This window comes from Pseudopipra pipra, chromosome 1 (genome assembly GCF_036250125.1).
Source record: "Pseudopipra pipra isolate bDixPip1 chromosome 1, bDixPip1.hap1, whole genome shotgun sequence".
Taxonomy (NCBI): Eukaryota; Metazoa; Chordata; class Aves; order Passeriformes; family Pipridae; genus Pseudopipra; species Pseudopipra pipra.
In genome coordinates this window covers 69,313,965-69,337,227 of record NC_087549.1, presented here as the reverse complement: position 1 = coordinate 69,337,227, position 23,263 = coordinate 69,313,965, and the positions used below count along the sequence as shown (strand labels likewise).

Below are 23,263 nucleotides of genomic sequence, written 5' to 3'. Positions count from 1 at the left end.
GTACCTATTTTCCCCTCAGACTCTGTAAAAGGGAGAGGAAAAGGAGAAAACAGAAACAGCTTAACTCACCAAAAATCAAACCACTGCATTGCCCTCTTAGCCACTGAGTGTTTTGGGATGCAAGACCGAAGATTACATCAGTACAGTAAAGGCTCCCTTCTCTCTCTACGATCATAAACTGTACACTATTGGGAAAAAAAAAAAAAAAAAGCGACAAAAACCCCGCAGCTTTACCCCAGCATCAGAGCCAGCAGAAGTCAGAACAGGTAGAGAGGTGTAGAGACTGGGGAGGGAGAGGGAAGGGTTAAAGACATTATCGCAGCCATTAGAGGGAAAAGTTGAAGCAATGCAAGCACGGTAGACTTCTCTTTCCTCCCCTCCCCCCCCTTTCTTTCCCCTACTCCTCTCTTCCCAAACTGGATCAGTGTGTAGGGAGGGCAGTCACCACGACATCCTGAGCAGCAAGAGCTGACGCTGGGCGAAGCTGCCAGGTAGCTGAAAAAAAGGCGCAGAAAGCAGCTGATACCCACTTTTCAACGGTTTGTGTTTTTTTAGTCTGAGTCTGGACTTCAAGCAACACAGCGCCTGAGACAGCTCATCTGAACCACACTGTGTTGCAATACTCACTCTTCTCAAGGAAAAAGACTCCATCGAGTAGCAGAATGCTGCCAGTGTCGCAGCTAGGGCTACAATACAGAGCCTTTTTGTAACATTAGAAATTTCTTTCTGTTCATACATTTAGAGATACATACATACACTCATACATCAGTTCTTTCTTTTTTTTGAGGGCATCTTTGGCTTTTTTTTTTTACCCTGATGTGACTTCTTCATCTTGGAATGATGGGGATCTTTCTGGCTTATGTTGGATTCATTTTCTTTTCAGTTATGTATATTCAACAAGGACTTTCTACCCAAGGTAAGATCCCTTATTGTCAAATACGTGTGTTTGGTTTTCTATGCTAAAATAGACTGAGAACCGGATGGGGGGGGGGGGGGGGGGGGTAATGAGAGAAAAGAAAGGAAGAAAGGTGAAAGAAGAAAAAAAACTAAAGTGGGTAAGAGATGATGACAACAAGAATCAGGTTTACATTTAGTTCAAAAACTTGTCTGTAAATATGAAAAGAAGTGAGAAGTTTCCCCAAAGTAGAAATATAACAGGCTTCCTTTACTTGACTGCAAAGAGGGAAATAACAGGCATCTTGCAGAAGAGTAAAGGGGTTTTGGGGAATGGACATGCATGTGTTTGAGTTCTGACCGCTTGTATATAGGCATGTATGCGTACAAGAAACACCTCCCAGTGCATGCATAATTATTGCATTTAGACCAAATACTGGATGGCTAAATCTACTGCTTCCCCTAAGATGTTGCAGTCTCCTTTCGCGCTGTGTTCCCTTTCCTCTCTTATTATCCTGCAACCCTCAGAGTCAGACCTTCATTTCGATTCTGTGACTGTGTATTTCTACCATTCCCCACCCCCATCAAAAATGGGAGAAAAAGACAAAATCGACTTCTTTGAATACCTCCCCCCACCCCCGCCGCCTTCCTCCCTCCCTCTCCACCGAAAGGCGCGCCTTGCATTTCAAGCAGCCCCGGCGCTGCAGGAGCCGGTTGTTCGGGACCCCGAGGCTGCGGCGACGCTGTCAGCACCATGGACAGATCGCTCCTGGCCGCCCCCTGCGCCCGCTGCCCGCTGACTCGCCCGGTGCCTCAGTCTCATGCCCGCTCCTACCGCCCCCAGCTCGCCGTCCCCTGCTCCCTGCCCGCCTTTCCTTGCCGGCAGCTCCCCGCCGGCTTTGCGTTTGGCGGTGCGACTGGGAAGGATGGCGTCTGTATTCCCCTCCGTGTGCCCCCAGACCGCTCACGCGCACTGAGCAGGAGGGGGACAGAACAAACACACAAACAAGAAAAAATCCCCCCAAAACAAACTTACTAGCCTCGGACACGCATAACGCACAGTCCATTTGGCAGCTTAACTCGGTGACTAGCAATCGCTGACTGGTGGGGGCGGGGGTCAGAAAAGGGGACACTGTGAAATATGAAGATAGCAGATTTGGAAGTATGTGTTCCCAGGCACAAATAAAAGGGGAAGGAGAAGTAACACTGGTTACCAAATTATCCCACCAATTCCAGGTTGGCTAGGAAGATTGGATAGAGAGGAAGAGGGGAGGAGACAACGAGCAATATTTCCTTTGCATCGCATTTCCTTCGCATCATAATATGCTCTAGTCAATCTGTTAACAATGCATAACAGAAAGTGACATTGCAGTGTCTTTCCAAATTTCCTCTTCTTGAAAGACAGCATGTATTTATTACATTGTTTGTCTGTAGTCCCCCTCACTTGACTATCATGACTCATTATGTTGCACAATTTTAAAGTGAGTTATAGGAAAGGATGAGAAGGAAGTAAAGACTGAGGCTTAAACAATTAATGATGCCCTGGACTACTTCTATCAGGATTATCTTTTAAACCTAGTAGTGGTACACTGAAATGGGCAGATTCAGTTTGTTAAAGGGCTGGGATACAAATGTGAAGGTTAATTCTAGAAAGTGTCTGCTAGGACAGAGAAACAGAAGATGAATTGATTTTTGGTTTGTTTATACATAACCTTGCAAGCAGAGGTTCTCAGAAACAGTAACTAATTCAGACAAAGCCTTTAAAATGGACATTTGATGAGTGATTGTAACATGCACTCAGAAGAGTGTCCAGAGTTGCCCCTGCCAACAGCTGTTTCAGCTGGCTGCAGAAGGTTTAACAACTTACAGGTTTCCAGATCAGCCCTCCAAAATACAAAAAATCAGTCCGAATTTTTGTTTCTCTCCTCAATTGGTCTTGCACAAAATCCCTCAGTGAATCTGGTGAAATACTGCATTCTGCCCAAGGGTATTTGGACCTAATTATGTGAAACTTCACTAGCCCATGGGTGCAAGCAGGGGGGTCTATAGCATTTCGTGTGAGCAGAACTGAGAGTGTAAAGAGAATGGATTTGTGCCTAAGGGAGTACAAACATATCTAGGTGTGAGAGAAACCAGGGAAGATAATGTGTGGGAAAGTGGAAAAAAAAAATAAATAAAAGAAACAGAAAAGAGGGAGAATGAGAAAAATAAACAGTGACATTAAAAGCAGAGGGGGAAGGAGAAACAATAAAAAAGGCAACACAAAAAGCAGAGCATAAACAATCAGTAGGTAGCAAGAGATCCCAACATATTATGCATTTGTTTTGCAGCAAAATTCACAGAGTTTCCCCGAAATGTCACAGCCACAGAAGGGCAGAACGTGGAGATGTCTTGTGCTTTCCAAAGTGGCTCCACTTCGGTGTACCTTGAAATCCAGTGGTGGTTTCTGCGGGCAGCTGAGGACCAAGAGGCTGGAGCTGAGGTGACAGGCACTCAGGTACTAATCCTCTGCCATGGATTCCTCAAACCACCTGGAGAATGTCACGGAAGAGAGGAAAGGGGGGAAGGAAAGAAAGGGAGGCCAGAAGGAAGGACCAGAGAGAGGTTCTGTATCTCTCCAGGGACTTAGTTTTGACCATGAAATAACAATGCAGGAACCTGCAGACAAAAATGCCCACCTCAAGGGATGGTGCCTTTGGTGCCTGTCACTCCCAGAATGCAGCTAGGGATGCTCACAAAACCACGCAGATTTTTCAAAGTCCAATTTTTTTATTATTTTCCTCTCTGTTTCTTTCTTTTTTTTTCTTTTCCTCTCTTAGATTTTCCCTTTGGAAAGCAGCTGTTCAAAGACTGCTCCTTGTGGGAATTTTTTATTTCCCAAGTGGCTAGATCCTACACATGCCCTCCAATTTACAGCTAGCACAGTCGAGTTGGCAGCCGTAGGTAGCTGCCACAGGAGGGCACACGCTTGGCAGGGGTGGGGAAAGCAGGAGGGAACAAATGCCCCAGAAGAAGCAAAAACCCCAAAATAACACAACTGTGCAATTTCATCCTTCCAAGCGGGACAGGAGGGGCCATGTCCACTTACACTGCCATCTGGGGCGCTCTTCCCCGCCTTCGCCTTCACTGCCCGCTCCTCACCGGTCTCGGCGTTCAGCTGCCCCGAAAAGACTCCCACGCCAGCCGGGAGGGAGGTGGGGCGGCGGGGCAGCGCCCCTCGGCCACGCATCCCGGCTGTCCCGGGCTGTGCCCGGCGCGGCCCGCAGGTGGCAGGCGCGGCGCGCCGCTGCACGGGCTCCGCGGTGGGCTGGGAGAGGGGCGCGGAGCGGGGCGCGGAGCGGGGCGGGGGCCGGCGACCCACGGAGGCGCTCCTTTCCCTGCAGGTGGAGCTCCTGCCCGAGCGGGACCTGGACAGCGACGGCACGAAGATCAGCGTAAGTGTCGCCGCAAGGTGCGGGCAGTCCCCCGCGCCGCCGACCAGGGGTCCCTTCCCCAGTAAAAGCCCATCCCTCGGAGGGCCGAGTCTGTTCCTGCCCCGCATCTCCTCCCGATTTGCACTGCAGGCTGCAGAAGGCTGGCAGTCCGCATCTCAACGGTTGACTCGACGATCTTAGAGGTCTTTTCCAACCTAAATAATTGATTCTGTGATTCTATGACTTCTTCCTTGCCGGCCCAGGAAAGGTGCCAGGGCATCCCTGCCCCATGCGGTCCCCCACACTCCTGGGCATTGACCAGCATGGCACGGGCAGTAGACCATTGACAGACTCTGTACTCTGTGAAGCAGTGCACCAATCCTTCCTTGTACCTCTCGTTTTCATCTACCCTGGGTAACTGCTGAGCCTGCCTTAGCACTCCAAAGCTGGTTCTAAGGCTGAAATTTGTCTGTGAAGCTCCACTTCCCTTTAGCGGGGTGTACAGCTCTTTAAACGGGTGCTTTCCCAGGGCCATGCCCTCTGGCAGAAAGAAAGCTCAGAGAGACTTTGGTCAAGACCTCCCTCTTGGGAGTAATTTCCACTCTAGGTCCCTGAGACTCTGAGAAAGTAAGATTCTGACACTAGAGTTACCAATCTGCTGTTTGGAGATTAAACCAGAATGTTGTCTCAAAAGAATTATGAGTAGCGTTGCTCCAGCCCTTGTCCAGGGAAAAGATCTCTTCCTCAGCAGACCCACGTCCTGAGTCAGGCACAGCCACAGGGCTGTTTCTGACCTCAGAATAGTTCAGACCCTCCTTCCTCAGCATCCCAAGAAATGTTTAGTGGTGGGGTCATGGTGTGGTGCTCACTGCAGTGGAAAAACACAGATACACTGCAGCATGAGTGTTCTCTATCAGTCCGGAGGGGTTTGCCCTTTCTCTGGCAAAATCCCTTTGGAAGTGCCTTCTAGCTACAGCCAAGGCTGTAAGTACCAGCAAAACTTAAAACAGCAACAAACAGAGATGGATAATTTCTGTTAAATCTTTTACTCTGCTGCTTTTGATGCCTACAAATAACTAACGAAATAATTACAAGTCAAAGTGCAGCAAGGTATAGCTGAAGGGCATTTATAAATGAGAATTGAGATACACTATGTTCAAAACAATACTTATTCTAGCCATACTTACATTTCCTATGATACTTCTCACCATACACTATAAAAAATTTGTGTCATGGACCGTTTATTCAGTTACATTTGTAGACCATCTTACAAATGAGGTCCACATGTAGTCTTTGGATACTATTCCACTAGACACGGGCCTAGCAGACAATTCATTACCTATCAATACTGTCTCCTTTAAAATCTCTGTAGCAATCCATAAGAACTGAAACACAATATAGGCTTTAAAGCTTGTCTCATCTCTGAAGTAACAAATCTCTTTCATTGTTTATGATAATAATTCATAATGGGATATTTATAGTGTTTCTATAAGCTTGCATAAAACATTTATTTTACATTTGTAATAAAAAGAAAGTCAATGTTCCATAGATGTCTAAAATCACTTTTTACAAATGTAGCTGTTTTTTCTCTTTTTTCTGAAGACATACTAATTCTCCATGAGTATTACTGTAAATTATCATCATGAAAAGAAGAAAAAACTTTTAAGTGCATTTAGTAATCTTTAAAGAAATGCTAAAAAATATACTGAATGTTTGCTAAAATACACCTCTTTATCAGTTTTAAGTGATAATCAGGGACGAACTGAAAACATGCATATGTGCTGCCAGGAACGATTTCTAAATTTCAAATGCAAAAGCCAAAACTAATCCTGTTTTTCACCAGTGCTATGCAACACTGTTAACTTTGTGGTTATTTTATGGAAGCAAATGAAGGCAAAATATGACATATGCATCCTCTTTCCATTCATATGAAACTTCTTTAATACTTTTGCTGAACATAAACTGTTCAGGAGAGATATATTATTATTGAATATGGTTTAAATAACTATCCAGCACTCTCTGTGTAATTAATATCACATATATTATGCTTGTAAGTGTGCAATCCATACTTTCAACTCAGTTTGCCAAGTATAAATTCAGAGCTGGGTACAACACAACAGACTATAAAGTCCATCCAGCACCTTAAAGCAATAACATATTCACAAGTGTTGCTCTTCAATTTATCAATCAGGCAGAATAGGTGCTTTGCCAACACTGGTGACTACAGTATGCCAAGCTATCAGAAACAATGTTTTCTACAATCACCAATACCATGTGCTAACTTCAATCTAACAGTTCTCCAGTTTTGTTAACTACCATGAATTCATCATCCTGATGTTTCCTTTTGATATGACACAAAGCAACCTTTACATCCATGTTTATGTAACAGTGAAAGTAAACCAGGTTCAGAAGTTCTTCAAAGCTGAAGTTTTAGAGACATGTTTATGTAACAGTGAAAGTAAACCAGGTTCAGAAGTTCTTCAAAGCTGAAGTTTTAGAGACCACTGAACATGTTTTAACTGGCTTCTGGTAGGGAAACATATTAATTCAGATAGAGAGTAAGAGAACATTAATGAAATATAAATTCTCTAAAGTGATGAATATACAGAAAGGAACCTGTGTTAACTTTTCCCAATGCATCTTAATACCTATCACATATTTCTGAATGTATAACTTACTCATGTGTTTCAATTATCTGAAACAAAAATATATTATGTTTCCTTCAAATATTAAAACCAATTAAAAATAAAACAGAAGTCTTTTTTCAGCTGACAACTCTTAAATCGATCTTGAATATGTACTGATATATAACTTTCAATAAGTATGTATTTATATAAACAAGACAAAAGAGGCTACCTGACACAAAATGTCTTGTTATCGTTAACAGACAAAAAATACCAAGACTTTGGATACACTTTAAGGAGATAAACTGAATGTCAAATATACAGTTTCAATGTAGTGAAGAGTACAAACTAATCTAATAATTAGTTATTAACGTAGTTTAAATCTTGGAAAACATCTCCAGCAAAATTGTTAATGCACTAGTTCAAAAACTGAATTATTCAATTAAGTCAACTAACTGGAAAGGTTTAACCAAAGAAGTGCACAGATACAAGGTTTACATAAGAAAGCTCATTAAGAATATTCATGATCTTAAGCAATTAATTGAAATGAGCACAGTAGTTTTGGTTATTTGTCTGAGGCTAATTATATTTCAGAGGAAACCATCTAAGCAAATTTGGAAAGAAAATGTCAGGCATCCTCATAGACACAATTAGCCATACTCATCCTTGATGTAACCTCCCTGCAGAAAGCACAATCACACCATTGATTAATTTGGCACTATGTCAGTAGAGTCAGTAGAGTTTGCAGAGAAAGAAAAATTCCTGACAACATATTTGTTTTCTTTTCCTGGCAAATTTGCAGACAGTGAAAGTACAAGGGAATGACATCTCCCACAAGCTGCAGATTTCAAAAGTGAGGAAAAAGGATGAAGGCTTGTATGAGTGCAGGGTGACCGATGCCAACTATGGAGACCTTCAGGAATACAAGGCCCAGGCATTTCTCAAGGTCAATGCTAACAGCCACTCTCGGCGAATGCAAGCCTTTGAGGCATCCCCAATGTGGTTGCAAGACATGAAACCTCGTAAAAACATCTCAGCAGCTGTCCCAAGTAGCATCCACAATTCTGCCAATCAGCGTGTGCGTACCACCTCCAGCCCCGAAGCAGCAGCCAAAATCCCCAAACAAAGTCCACAATCAGGTATGGTAAAGCATTTTGAGCTTTCATTTGATTGCTTACCAGCATGCAAAAGGAGGCTAAATCAACAAGGTAACCAGGAATTGTGACTAGGAAGAGTGTGGTGCTCAGTTATTCCTCCTTCTTTCTGGTTCTATTCTTCTTGATATCTGCTTACTTCCTAAAATTTGAAGAATGAATTTCCAAGCAGAAGAAGCAAAAAACCTTAAACTTCTATATGTGGATTTTATCTCAACTGGTTTTATCCACCTAGGGCTAACTCTCAAATCGAAGTTTAGCTTTCCCTGTAGTGTGTGTGGAGAGAGAGGGCCATGTCAGTGAATGACTCATTTCATTTTAAGATGGCTGTGCATGATAAATTAAATAAAACAATCATCCAGATGTGTTTCTTCCTAAGTTATTTTGCACCAGTCACCTAATTTTTGTATTTCCAACATTTGGTGAAATTAATTTACTTTTAGTGTCAATCCTGTTTTCATAAGGAACTTGACTTCTAAATCTAAGCAAACCTTAGATACACCACATAGTTTCTCGGTTGTGTAGGATTTAGAAAGACCATGAGTTTGTCAGAAAATGTGTTGTTGTCATCTGCAAGTGCTTGACCATCAGCTTTAAAACAAGGGTTGAAATGGAAAAGCCACCATTCTCTGTCATGTAGAAATGAACATACTACACATTTTGTTTGGGCGATTTTGTTCAGCACTATATAAATAACCTATTATCAATATCAGTCTGCATTTTCTACATTGATACAGTAAAATTCACAGTTATGCAAAGGCTTATGAATATACAGGAGGTGCAGCACTATATGATGGCAACAGAGAGATGGACAGGATAAAAAATTGAGACATTGAAAATTATCAAATATCCTCTGGAGAACAAACTGTGTAAGTTGAAGGGTTTCTGAGCTACTTCTGTTTACACTGAGGGCCCAATGTAAGGCAGGAAATCACAACATACCTTAAAATATATAATGGAAAATAACCTAATTAGCTCTGATGCATCATTTTTCTGCTAGTGTGTTATTAAATAAAAAGCTGTGAATATCATAAATTTAATAGCACATCTACTGTGAAATCACTTTCATCTTACAGGCATACTATTAGAAAAACTTTTTCATAAGGAAAATACATTTCACTACAGATCGGAACAATATGATTATTCATATGAAAATTCTTATATTTGTATTGCTCCTAGAAAAGCTGGTGTATGTGCTACCACTATTTTATCTCTGTATACATTTTTTAAGCTTGTTTAAAAGTTATTTCCAGTTCTCCTTCCCTGAAATTGAGCCACTTTTATTTTTTAGCTCTTCCAAAAAACATCTAAGCTGTTAAAAGAAAACAAATATTTCAGTTTATATTAAACCATCATTCTATCATTGCTTTGCTCTCAGATAAATGTATAAACTGCTTATTTTCCATTGGACTTATACATTTCAAAGCAGCAGACTTTTCTATAAATGGAAAACTCTGGTTTCTATTCAGTCTATGTGAAATTAATTAAAAGAGTTAGAGGTTTATGAAATATGTAGCAACAGACTACACTGCATTGCAGCCAAAGTATATAAAAAACCAGCTAATCCACTAAATCATTTATGATATATAATTGAATCTATAGTATTGCTTATGTCTTTAGTCCAAGAAATATCTTGACTGATTACTGGACATTGGCAATTTGAGAGCAGTAGATTATTACATGGAAAGGTCCCTGTAAAAAGAAAAAACAATACAGAAAAACTGATCCCTTATTTTTTACTTGAGCAAAGATTACTGCAGATCAAGTGCAGACAATCACAATCATAAATAATTTAAAAATTAAACAGATAAAAATATAATTTATGTTATAAATTCATTTTTTTTTATGAAAAAGCACAGGCAAACTCTGCATTCATCAGAGGTGTAGCTTATGTACTGAAGAAACAGAGTGTACCAGGCCTAATTTGAATTTAATAGTTGCTTGCTACACTAATTATTTGTGATATTTTTGATGAACATCGGTTTAACTCATGAGAACCAAGATTTACTTTCTTTTACTTCATAAAATCTTGGCCTCACTTTTCCAGCTATGGTGAGATTTGGATTTTCACTCCATTTTACAGTCATTCTACACTAACAGAAATACCCATGGGAACAAAAGGCAGGGAGGGGGTTTAGCTCTATGTAACTTTGAGGAGCAACTTCAGCTGAGGAAAGGGAGATGTCAGTTGTGAGATCTCAAAAAAGCAAAAAGAAGTCATAGACATTAACAGTCTTCTTTTTATGATGCAGAATCAACAGTCTCCTTATTTAATCAAATGAGAAACTCTTCCCTTCTTGATCATCATACTAACTATATATATGCATGTACAGACAGCTGTGTGATTACGCTATGTGTAAGCAGTGTATCCATCCAGCCTAGAACACACAATCATGTTTGAATACAAATGTATCACTATTAACTACATGTTTTGAAAGACATAGAGGTTGATTATGATGTGTTTGTTAATGTTGAGTAATACTGCTTGAAGGGAGAAATATTAGTAACCATAGGCAATTGTATCAAATATTCTCCAATATTAGGGAGCTGGTGCATAGTTATTGGCAAGCAATAAATTTTACTGCCATGATCACGGATTATTGTAAAATACGTTTACAGCAATGGGAAACATGACACACTAAAATTATTGGGAATTCTCTATTCAGCCATTTCTGAAGAGATCAGCTACTAATATATGAAAAATTGACTCTGATTTTATTAATATTTTGTCCCCAAAATTTATTTTTGAAAGGTAGATAGCACTCTATTCAACTTCTTCTATCCTGAAGCACACTGCAGAATTTCATTTATTTCTTAACAATAGATATTTAATATGTAGCTCCAGAAAAGCAGTTTACAGTCACCACCATTTTAAAACATCATCATTTCCCAACTGAACAGATATTTCCACTATTCTCCTTTATGCAAAAGTAAAAATATCTGTGATAACTGTGAGGGAGCTAAATAGCCGGGCTGACAAATTAAAGTGGTATGAGGTCCATTCGGTATTTTGCACTGCTCTGAAAACACTATGCAAGTGTAAAAAAAAGATATTTATTATTGTTAGTGTAGTGGAGATTCAGTATAGGATGAAATAGCTAACGAGAACAGACACTCCCACAGACAGTCTTCATATAATATACTAAGAAACCCTAAATGACTAACTCAAAGTCAGAAAAGTCAGGAAAGAAAAAGTCAAAGCTAACACATCTTGACCCTTTCATTTCATAATTATGGGCTGAAGCAAATGAAGTAACCCATCACAGCATAGCAGGAATCTGAGTAATTTGACAGGGTAATCTGCATATATCCAGAAATTGTCCTATGTAGGTGGAGTGACAGACTTTTTTTCCTGCATAACTCATAACAACCTATCTTATTCCAAAGGCAAGAGCACAGAGTTATGACAAATCCTTGTAACTCTAAACAATGCTGCAATTAAATGGAGTCCAAGAGCTAAAATGACTTCAGGTGAAAGGAAGCTAAATAGTCTCCAGGCTGCACCAAATGTCACTGTTTCATGGATACAAATCTGGACAAACTTTGCTGCCTGAATTCAAGTGACTCAACATTTATGACAACAAAAAGGTCTGAAGAATTTGTTGTACTGGAAATGTGTATATCCCATTTGTTGTGCTGGAAATGTGTATATCCTCCAAACTCTTCCTGTTCTGCCAATGCTCTGTTAAAGCACTCAAAGCCATTAGTTGCTTTTCAGACTCAAGAAGATCAGTCTCAGAGAACTCAAAAAGGGAACAACTACAAATGAAGAAGTGACAATAAGGTTCATTTTCTGTCTGCTTACATATGGACTCTTCACATTTCTAGCAACTTTTTGTTATTTCATGAAGTAACAAATTCAACTATTAACCTAACTACATGCCAAAACTTCCTGTGGATGATAGCAGAGTTGCAGTGAGTGACTTGAAAAGGAGAAGGTGGTCCTTACCTAAGGCAGAATGGTCTGGATTCTTGGCATTATAAATCACACTGAGAAGCTGATGATCAGGCGTGAATGCAAAAGAAGAGGATTAAAACATGTTTCATCTGTCTGTTGATACTCATAAACCGATGGCATACCTTCCTGTCTCCGTTTTAATCTACGGAATCTAGGAATCTTCTATTATTAATCTATTTTAAGCAAAAAAATTATGTCCAATTTGAAATCTTCTGAGATATAAACCAACTTCTGTGTTGTTGTTTTTTTCTTTTTTATTTATGTTCCATCTCCTCTTAAAGCAAAGGAACAAATGTCTGCTCTAGTCTCCATCAAGGTGATGGCCAACATTACTGTTTTCTTCACTAAGAGAGCCTTTAGGTTTCACAGTTACTCTTTTAGAAATATGAATATCCATAAGGTTGGGAGGCACCAACCGTTATTGGGATTGTGGCACAACAAAAAGTCTCTGTTTTCTTAAGACTTCATTAAAGCAAAAGCCAAGCGACAGTTCTGTTGTTATTCAGCTGTTCTCAGAAATTCTTACAAGATGATAATGCAATGACTATCCCATTTTAAACCTGTATACACTGCAATCTCTGCTTCTACTTGAAATTTACGCTTTCATTCCCTCTTCCTGAAAAGAAGTTGCTCCACCTTTTTTAGATTCTCTGAAATAATGGAATAAGTTCAAACCATGTTAGTTGATGTAGCCCTAATAACTAGTTAGCTGTTGACCTTGGAACTGTAAACATCTCTTGAGAAGTGCTAATCTTCTCCAAATAACTTAGATGGCAATGCAAAGTCTTTATAGCAGCTAACCTTTTTTTTTTTAGGCCAGGTCTTCCAATATAGAATGAACTCACTAATGTCTTATGTTTCCTTCAAAAACCCCACATCTTAAGTCCTTATTTTTGCATAATTACTGATCAAACAAAATGCATACAAATACTTAAAATCCCATTCCTAGTGCTTAGTTCATCTAAACGCAGTAACAAAAAAACTCTTCTCAGTTTATCTGCAGTTCTAAGTCCTGTCACAAGCAAAATGATATCTACTTTTTGTAACCATCCCTCACTGCCATTGCCAATCATAGATACTATACTACTGTCAATTTCTATTCCTCTTACAAAAATACAGGTTCAGGAACTAAGGAGAGAAATCCCTCAGAACCAGTATGTGTTCATTTTTCTTGTTCTACAAGTTTGAAGAGTTATTAGATCCCATATGTCCACACCAGACTGAGTACTTGGGTATGCTTAGTTATAAACATATCCTCTGTGAAATCTGAGATATTATTTTCAACCTTAGTTATGCCCATAATTAAGCAATAATGATAAATCACAAGAGAAAATAGGTTTTCTGAGATTTCCTGAGATAATAATGGAATTTGTCATTAAATATATGGCAGCTCCACTGTAACTTGTATTTCTGTAAAAGTGATGGTGTTTGGATGCTGCACTTTTGTGTCCTATGATGCCCATCAAGAAACAGTGAGAGCAGACACAGAGGAAACTAAATGTACAAAATATAAGAAACTAATTTTGTCCTTCTCCATCTACAATGTAATTTTTATATGCACATGTATACTGAGATCTTTCCTTTTCTTTTAGTAACATTAGCAGTGTGTTTCACTGCCCATCTGTCATTGCTACATATGCACTTAATCATATCTCTTCCTTTCTTTTAGCTATGTAAAAATGAACCTTTCAGACTAACCTCACCTTTGGAACAAAAGTCATATACAAAGATCTGGTAGAAGACACCACAGGAGTTCTCTCAGTAGCAAAATCGCAGTAATTTTGCTCTACATGCCTGATATAACTTTATTTGGTAAATAACCACTAGATTGCCCACACATGCAGTAAACAAAGAGAAAAATATAAAGGAAGAAGAGAGAAAATAGGGAGGGGGGAGAAGCTGTGTATGATTTGTTTGTCAGTTCACTCAAATTGCTTTTTATTGCTTCACAATCAGACAGCTTGCACTGGGTCATCAGAGATTGCAGCATATGTGACAAGGCCTGCTCTTGAAATAACTGATGGGATTTCCTTGCTTCAGAACACAACCCATTTGTTACTTGACAGATATACAGCAAAGCAGAGGATATTTTTGCTTCAGATGAGAAACAGGAAGTTTCCCCTCTGTGGTGCCCTACTTCATTATGAAAATCCTTTGCATCACATAAAATGAAAAAGAATGGGTGCAATTGTCTCCTGACTGGAAGGGATACAACTCTGCTGAAGTTTAAAAAACATCATTCATCTACAATAGTAAAAAATTTGGCTCAATGAAGATGAAGATGACTTTTCTTCTACTCATAGAGTGAATTATAAGAAAAATCTAAACTTTGCCCAGCATGTAACACCTGAAGATGTTTAGTACTGTGAAGGTTTCTAGGAACAGAAGGAAGGGAAGGAAAAATCTAAAAACTGCTGTTTTCACCTCATTTAGACTCAGGGGGAGAGGGCATTCTTGGTGGTGGGTTTTGTTGCGTCAGAGTTTTTTTGTTTTTTCTTCAGCTTTGATTAACCTTTTTCTAGTGCTTCTCTTTGCAATCTTAGGTCAGACTAGTTTGAAAGCTCAACACTTTTAATATTTTCTTATTCTCTGGACAGGGAGTTTACATTTGATTAATTCAAAAGCTTCAAAGATATTCCAGACACATTACCATCTTTACAGCTACAATAATAATCCTTCTTTGTTGATGACAAAGCTGAATGGCATTTGAAGAGCAACTAATGACGTTTCCGTCAGCCTTGAGAAGACTCTTCTCCAAACTCTCCATTTTACCCTATAATAAGGAAGTTGCAATCATAGTGTTTGGCAGAGCAACTTGCTATTCTGTCTGTGTATGGGTGTTCTAGTCAGATCCACCTCATTGATGTTTGTTCCCCCATCTACTGTCAAATGCTACTGTCTTGGAACAAAACTGCTGTAAAAATGTGAAAATTAGATGCACAGCCACATTTGCAGTGCTTCAAACATTCAATCTATGTGTTCATCAATCAACAGAAATACAAAGAGTAAATGTGAATGCTACTTCTGCTACCAGTTCCGTTTCTACTGCCGTTATTATCTCAACTGTTGTTGCCTGTGACACTGACTGAGGATTTTGGCCATCAAATCAAAGATATGGGGCTATAAGGATTATAAAAGTGACTTCTACAAGACTACAGAAGATGATGTATCCATCTCCAGTTCCTTCTGTGTAACTGAAAAAAAGAAGAGTTTAAAAGTCAAGATGTTTTGTCAAGGAGCAATAACAAATCAATCCTGAAGTCAAGAACTAGCAGTAGGTCTCACAGAGAGCCATATATTCAGATGGTGCAAAGACCTTTACTAGAATAATACTGTTAGATATTATGACTACATAGAATTGTGCCAGTCTGAAACACTGCCAAAACAACAGGTCAATTACTTATTTTGAAGTCAATTGAATTATTCCCACATATACAATATCTAATAATCAGGGACCATCTTTTACCTGAAGAGACTTTGAATATCAATGAATGATATTATGATTGATTCCACATCTCAGAATTGTAATGAGAAAGGTTGAGAAAATCTGAAACAAAAGCAGAAAAATTCAATAATCTAGAATATGAATAAGATAGAATTAATACAATATTTGGCACAAATACTAAGCTTCATTCTCACAATACACCACTTCCAAACTAGTGTACTGTGGTTGTAGGCACGATACCCTTTTTTTATTTTATTTTACTTGTAACACAGCAATAGCAAGGGTAAAGGATTTGGATTGTGAACACTGATTTAGCTCTTACAGTTTAAAATGTTGCCACCCTAAGTATCTTTCTTGCTCCAATAGAAGTTATTGCCCCAAATTTGGATGGCAGAAGGAAATAGGTGTCTTCTCAGCTTTCACAGTTCACAGTGTCAAGCCTCTATATTGCCATAAATGCATAATTTATAAGCCTCTATGACAGCTGATAAACTAAAACACAGAGCTGTTAAATTGAGATAAATGAAGAGATAGCATGGTGTTTGTTTCTATCGCTCCTACTATTGGGGGTTTAATTTCCATAAGAGGGGGAGTCAGAGAGATGGAGTCACTGTCATCTTAAACTGCTCCAGCTAAACCCGTTAAGAGCTTGTGAGTCACAGCTCTTAGACAGAGGTACCTTCTGTTAATCAGAGCCATTGTTCTAATCTCTAAAACAACTGCATCATCCACCAGGCAAACAAAAGGAATGGTCCCTGCCTCAAAATACTTACCATCTAGGAATCAGACAGAAGAAACCAGATTCACCCAGTGGGAGTTTAGCTGGGTTCCATGAAAATAGCTCTTATATAAATTATATAAATAGAAGGAGATCAGATTGACTGTACATCAGTTATGAGCCTAAGTGTCAGGTGTGAAAAATGAGAAAAAGGATTCGATATCACATGTTGAAATATTTACAAAAAATTTAAATTTTCCTTCCATCATAATAACTCCTTTATATTTGGTTTTTTTATGACAGTGCTGTTGAAATTAATAGAGTAATATTAACTATCACCCACTTAAATTTTCTTTCCAATAGATGAAAGAATTAACAGGGTGCAAAAAGCAGAGGAGCAAAAAGACAAGTCCAATTTTAGTTTTCTTCAAATAAAACTCTCGGGTTTTATTGTATCTTTCAGAAATGGCTCCATTAAGAGTTTAATTACTAAGTGGCATATATCAAATATACACACACACATATATATATACATTACTAAAATGCTGAGCAATTTGTGTTGGAGTCATGTTTCATTACAACAGCAGAATTCAGTTGTTAAAAGAGTCAATTCAATAGTTTTTGTTAACAGCCTAAATTCGACCTTCATTCAGGATAGGGCATAGCTATATGCAAGTATACAATGGAGATGGGTTACCATAGGACAGTCAGAAAAAATTGCATTTCCTTTAGAATCAGCCATTTCATACAGATGAATACAAATGCAGCAGTTTTTATTTTTTCTGCCACACATTAAAAAAATTCTAGGACATTTTTTGTCCATGGTTTTCAGGGATACAATAAGAGAGAAAGGTGCCCAGTGCTGATAAGAGCAGTCAAAAAGCATGCCACCATTTGTTCTGAAACAATACCAGTCATCCAATCGGGGGCTTGCATTTGCTTGAGCTTGCACCCCTTCCCCTCATCTTTGAACTTGTTGCAATGGGCACTGCATACTGGCCTGCTTTTCAGTTTTGTTTAAATAGCTAACTCTGGTATTTCACAAACTATTTGCAAACACCTCTTTTAGCAATCTTTTCTCCAAAAAGTACTCTCTCATTGAAACAGCTGAAGTCAATGCATTGCATTACTTTTACACGTGAAAAGATCTGAAAACTTTGTAAGCTAAAAACACCAAATAAAGGAAGGAAAAAAAATAGAATATCTGCTACAAATGGTTGATGCTTGGACATTTCTGACTCTGAGACCAAAGTAGGCAGAATCTCATTGTCCTAAGAAAGTCAGGCAGGGAAGTTTGAGTATTAAGGTTAAAAAGCTTCCATAATATAGTAAATAAATGATGATGGAGGTACTCATAGTTTTACATTCACTGAACAGATCAGAGACATCAAGACCTCACTATATCTTTGGATGATCACATGAAATTTAAAGAAGTTGAGCACATGCACAAAAATGTTTCTAGCTGCTAAAAGGAAATATAGACTTCTAAAGCTGAAAGCTGTGTCCCTTATCTTCAAAAATCATTATGACTTTGACACACCTTACCCCACATGTCGCCTGCACAGACAATTCATCAACACTTCATTTCACCAAATAAGAATCTAACTACTTGCAATGTTACTACTCTAAATTTGTTTAGGAGAATATCATATGAAAATGCTAAGGAAATTAAAATTTCAGAAGCTGAATTTTAATGGGACAATCTGCCCACATACCTAGACCACTTTCAGACCAAAACAGCCTAAAAAATGTTCTTAAGAAGCATAAGTATTAGAATAAAACTTAGGATAACTGCTACAAAAATGAATGACACTCATGAAACCAGTAGAACTGTATCAGAATTTCCTAATCATATTCATATATAAAGTATTATTTAGTACTGAACTACTTAAGAACAGAATTTAAACAAAGCTATATATGAAAACAGAAGGAAATGCACTGATGAGAATGGAAGTTGTGCATTACAGGATAAAGGATGTAAGAGAGACCAAAAATTACACCTGAAATGGATTAAGTCAAGTACACTATCCAGTTCATCTTCCTGAAAAACTGTGTTCAAACTCAACAGTTATTTTTGGCTGGTTTTATCAGAACAGTATGAAAATCTATATATATTGATGAAATTCCCATTTGAATTATATGTTTAGGGATCTCATCCCTCACTCCTGTCTGTTCAAAGTGAAAGGATGGCAGGGTTGAATCATTTTGATGATCTCATTTTCATCTTTGAGAATGACATTAGAGATCCTTTTATCTTATTCATAGTGCATGATTGCCCAATTAGGAAGCCTGATTCTACTCACTAGGTAAATAATGAGATACAAACAAGAACACTTTTTAAAGAATTAAAAAGAGAATGATGACTCTCAGATGTGTTTCAATAGAAGGACAAGAATGATGAGATTTAGTTGTTTCTGTGGGTAGGATTTAATGTAGGAAGTGATGTAGAAACTAGTCTGAATGTAAAATCCCATATTTGTTCACACTGATATGCACTTAATTTTACTTTTGTCCATCTTGGCATTGTGAAAGTGCAGAAGTCATTCAAAGTCCCATTATTCTTTCTTTTTTTCTCCTTTCATACTGTTGTTTGTTCTCCTTTTATAGATTTACTATGGTTTGTTCTGAACCATTGCCTGAAGCCAAGTATCATTTTCCTACATGCTACCTATATTTGAAGTCCCCTCAGGTTTTTTCTTCTCCCAAGTATTACCATCTCAAATTTACTTTAGAACATGACTTTAGGTGTAGCCGGCAACAATTTAAAGGTTGTGACCTACCTTAGCCAAGAAAGAGCTCCAGGAGTTATTGTAGCTCAAGTTTCTGTCAGAATTCTCCCCTCTATTTGGGGTTGGAAAGTTGTCGCTTTTTTTGCTCCATGACAAGGTTGAACACATCTGTTCACCTGGGTACCTTACCTAGTGAAAGCTAAGGATTTACCATCCATCTAGAATCCCATCCCTCTTCCTTATCTGCTCTTCTAGACGTCCCTGACAGATAAGGAACAGACATCAGATGAACAGCACTACACACTGAATGTGAAATCTAAGTAGACTTCAGGGAAATTCAAGACATAACCTATTCTAAACTTCAATCAATTTGGAAGCAGCTTTCTTCCAAAACACAAAAAAAAAAGCCACAAAAAAACCCACAAAAGATCCAACTAAAATCAAACCAACCAACCAACTAAAACAAAGAAAAAAAAACGCAAACAGAAATTCAGAACTTTTTCCTCTGGTGTGTAAGAAAAATTCATTTGCTCAAACAGCAATTCGCAGTAGTTTAAGCTGATTACTGTACAGCCAATGGAGAAGGATGGAGGGAAATCTTAAGCAAAAGGATCTGCGTTGAATCTGATTACTGGTCACCTTGTGTTATTCAGTTCCTCAAAATCAAACACAGATGACTGAGCCTTAAAACACCCATGAGAAGTCAGTCCTCTGAAGAGGAAGAGGGGTATATATATCTCAGCAGTATAAGAGACATATATACAACAATGATTTATGCAATTCAGAGGAACAAGGATGATAGCAATTGATAAGCCAGAGAGAAAAAATCTATTTATTAAAAACCTGTGTGAGACATATTCAAATAAAACTTCAAATAAAATCAACCACACTTGATTTTATTTATCTTTATGTATATGATACAGCAAATGTCCTCCAAGAAATCTTATAGTTAATTTATGTCCCCAGTAAAATTAAGGCAAGTATCTCATGAACTTTAACTTACTTTACATGGAAATAATGCAAAATTATGATTTCACGTGTTTTCAACTGGGGCTCACAAGAAGGTTATGTAAAATCCAACATGATAAAGCAAAGCTAAGTGTTGTAAAACAGCAGACCAGGCACTTAAAGATGGAAAACATCAGCACAAATTCCTGAAAAATGAAACTTCCAAGATTTCAAAAATTAGTAGAACAGCAGGATATTTTGGTATAATGTAATACATACTGAGAATCTAGGATGGATTTTTGTGTGACTGGCTGTATTTCTCCTGTACCAGTCAGCACAAAACAAGGACACTGCTCAGGCATTGATCAGTGGGTTACTAATTAAAGGAAATTCAAAGATACCCTAACTAAACTTATACGTTTAATAAAATAGTAAGGAAGTGCTGTTGATTTTGCAGATTCCTTCTGTTATTTATATGAGAATACGCTATTTATAGTATGCCTAACTGTAAGAAGGCAATTTTCAGAGTCTCTGACAGATACGAGGCTCAGAATGCAGGAGGCTATTATGTCCCAAAGCTTAGAAAGCGCAGATGGAAACTGATTAAGACCCAAGGTGGTTAACCATGCAAGGTACTCCTACAAATAGGAGATGCTAGAATTGGTAATGCCCGAGGCAGCTGCTTAGTTTACAATTCAGTGTTTCATCCAGTTGTGAGAAAATGAACGGGCAAAATTATTCAACCAGTATTTGCTTTTCTCTGCTTGTCTCCCAAAATCCCATGTATCTTTACACAAATTTTGTCTGATCAATATCGTAGTGAAAGCCAGGGACTGTAGTCATTCAGGCATGGAATGAGTAACTACCTTTTTGGTCAGTTAGGGTTTACTAGAATTTATAACTTCTGATGGCTTTATTTTATACTTAGATGCTCTAAAACTGATTTCATTAACAAAAACAAAATTGATGTTTACCTGTGTGGTCCATACACTATGAGCCACAAAATATGTTTCAGTATTTCTGACAGAGATGCTTTTATTATTTTAAACATTAAGGTCACAATTATTTATCACAATTTTTTCTCTCTGTATTCCTAACATTTAAGAAAACCATGAATTTGAATAAAACACAGTTTCAAACATCTTAATGGCATGAACTACTCTTTCATGCCGTGGCACAAAAACTTATCTCATAATCACATGCCTTTGGCAGAATGGTACTTGTTTACAGGAGAAAGCTAAGTATTTCATGGACATTTGCTCTTTTGGATGTGTGTTAGTAGCAGGAAGTAAAGGAAAAATAATAAGTATTTACATTTCACGGGAAGAATTTAACTGGATCCCAGTGACTGATAGGTGAAACTCTGAGAGTGTCTGACACACACATCAAGTAGAGTTTAATTAATAATTTAGAAACAAAATACACATACATTATACTACGCTGCTTCTTCTGAGTTACTGTTTTTGAGGGTTACATAATTGCAGTTCAGTTTTACCCAGTGTTGTTGACATGCAATAAAATTTATTTTAGCTGTCCTTGTGTTATTAGAAAATAATGCTTGAAATGGATACGTAATGAGTAATCAATTTATCAAACCCACAGCCAGATAGACAGGTTTTAACTTACATTACTTTGCTCACAGTTCCAGTGATTCAAGTCTTGGTCAGAACAGTACACTAAAATACATCTGCATGAAAAGTCTGAATCTGGATACTCTGAATTTTCAAGATATTTGAATTTTCAAGATATTTTAATTTGGATTTTGATGTGTACCTTGCCTCTGAAATAAGTTTAAAATGGTGGAACTGAGTCTCTGATTTAAGCACCCTATGACTTTCAGATTTGAAGTCAAAATGGAAATTTCTGAATATTTTTGGTCACATCTTCTTTGAAGAGGAAAAACAAAATAATAAAATATGAGCAAATAGAACAGAAAAAGAAAAAAAGTCTAAAAAAGTTGCTTTCAGTTTCGCTATGTCCTCATTCTTCATTGGCAGCTTTCACTCTTTCAAAAGCTAAAGAAACACTTGGGTTCATGAAAAAACAAATACAATTCTTTTTCACATCTCTGGGAAAAAAAACCAACCTGAATATACTTAAGCTTCAGTTTTATTTCATAAAACATCACTGAAAAGATGAGACCACACCTAATACCCATACATGTCACTGCATGTTGCAATTTTATTTGGGTTGATATATTATGGAAAATTTATCCGCTTGGGTTAGACAGCATTTTGGAAATTATTAAACCAGATTAGGATATACTAACTGGTTCCCAAAACCTCACAGAGGACACTGTCTATGACAATTTTTTCCAACAAACCTAATAGCCTCTTTCTTCACATTGAAGCTGAAATTGTTTTAGTTGTTATTTTCCCTAAATTTTTTCTCATGTGTTCAGAATTGCTTTAACCTGCGTTTACTGCTTGTACTCTAACCTAAATCCCCTGCAAGATAAAGAAAAACAGACTTGCTTTTTAGAGAAGAACATGTATGTAGAACAATTGGAGGGAGGTCATGATTTATGCAGAAACTGAACACTATAAATTCAAAGGTTATCATGAGTTTGTATCATATATTACCCCCTAATTTGGGGATCTACATATTGTCATATTGAAAAAAGCAAAAAAAAACAAAAATCAAAGAAACTTTTCCCTGCAAATATTTTCTACTGTGAAATATTTTGTCAAACTTATTTTATATCATACTGTTTCTCCTCCACACATTACAGTTTTCAAATTCAAAAATCGCAACACTATTAATTGTTAAAAAAGCTCTTTTAAAAAATATCCATGAGTTGTATTATACATATTTTCTGCAAAGGAAATGTATCTCCAAAGACCTCTTTAGAGTGGTCTTGAGCCATGTATTTCTCCAGTTCAACCAAAAAACTCTCATTTCAATGAAATAAAACAAGTGAAAATAATTGAATACATCAGGAAATGGTCTAACATTAACAAAGGTTGTAACTAAGTTCTGCTAACCTTATTAGGGAAAGAAAACCCTTCATAATAATCTGTCAAACTACAAATTTTACACATTATATAAAGAGAGAACAAATCTATGCTGCAACAAAACCCAAACTGACCTCAGTCCTGGAGTTCAAGTTCGTAAATACTACCTGTGTGAGAACAAGCCCCAGAAGGAAGTCACAGCCAATTTGCTTGTGTGTTTGCTTGTTCCTAATACAGAGCAAGTGTTTTGAGATGCTCAGAAAAGTGCTGCAGTGTACCTGAATATTGCTCAAGTAATAATGCAGGTAGCATTATCAGATGGGCAAGAGATAAGTAGGCTTCCCATACCTGTGTTCTTTCAGTAGAAACTAAGCTCGGAGTTCTCTTGGACTTCTTTGAAACATCTCAGTAATGTCTTGGAGATGT

General features: G+C 37.9%; 1 protein-coding gene across 4 annotated transcripts in view; it reads left to right on the top strand.

Moving 5' to 3' along the window:
* The first annotated feature begins 288 nt into the window (after positions 1–288).
* VSTM2A (V-set and transmembrane domain containing 2A) overlaps positions 289–23,263 on the top strand; it is a 30,217-nt gene continuing 7,242 nt past the window's right edge. The window contains exons 1-4 of one of the 4 annotated variants that reach the window (XM_064660277.1): positions 289–916; positions 3,225–3,391; positions 4,278–4,328; positions 7,734–8,070. In XM_064660277.1, the coding sequence (XP_064516347.1) occupies positions 838–916; positions 3,225–3,391; positions 4,278–4,328; positions 7,734–8,070 (634 nt within the window). In that variant the 5' untranslated portion in view covers positions 289–837. The remainder of the gene's footprint in view (positions 917–3,224; positions 3,392–4,277; positions 4,329–7,733; positions 8,071–23,263) is intronic. The other 3 variants (XM_064660287.1, XM_064660270.1, XM_064660298.1) reach the window with 3 other exon arrangements.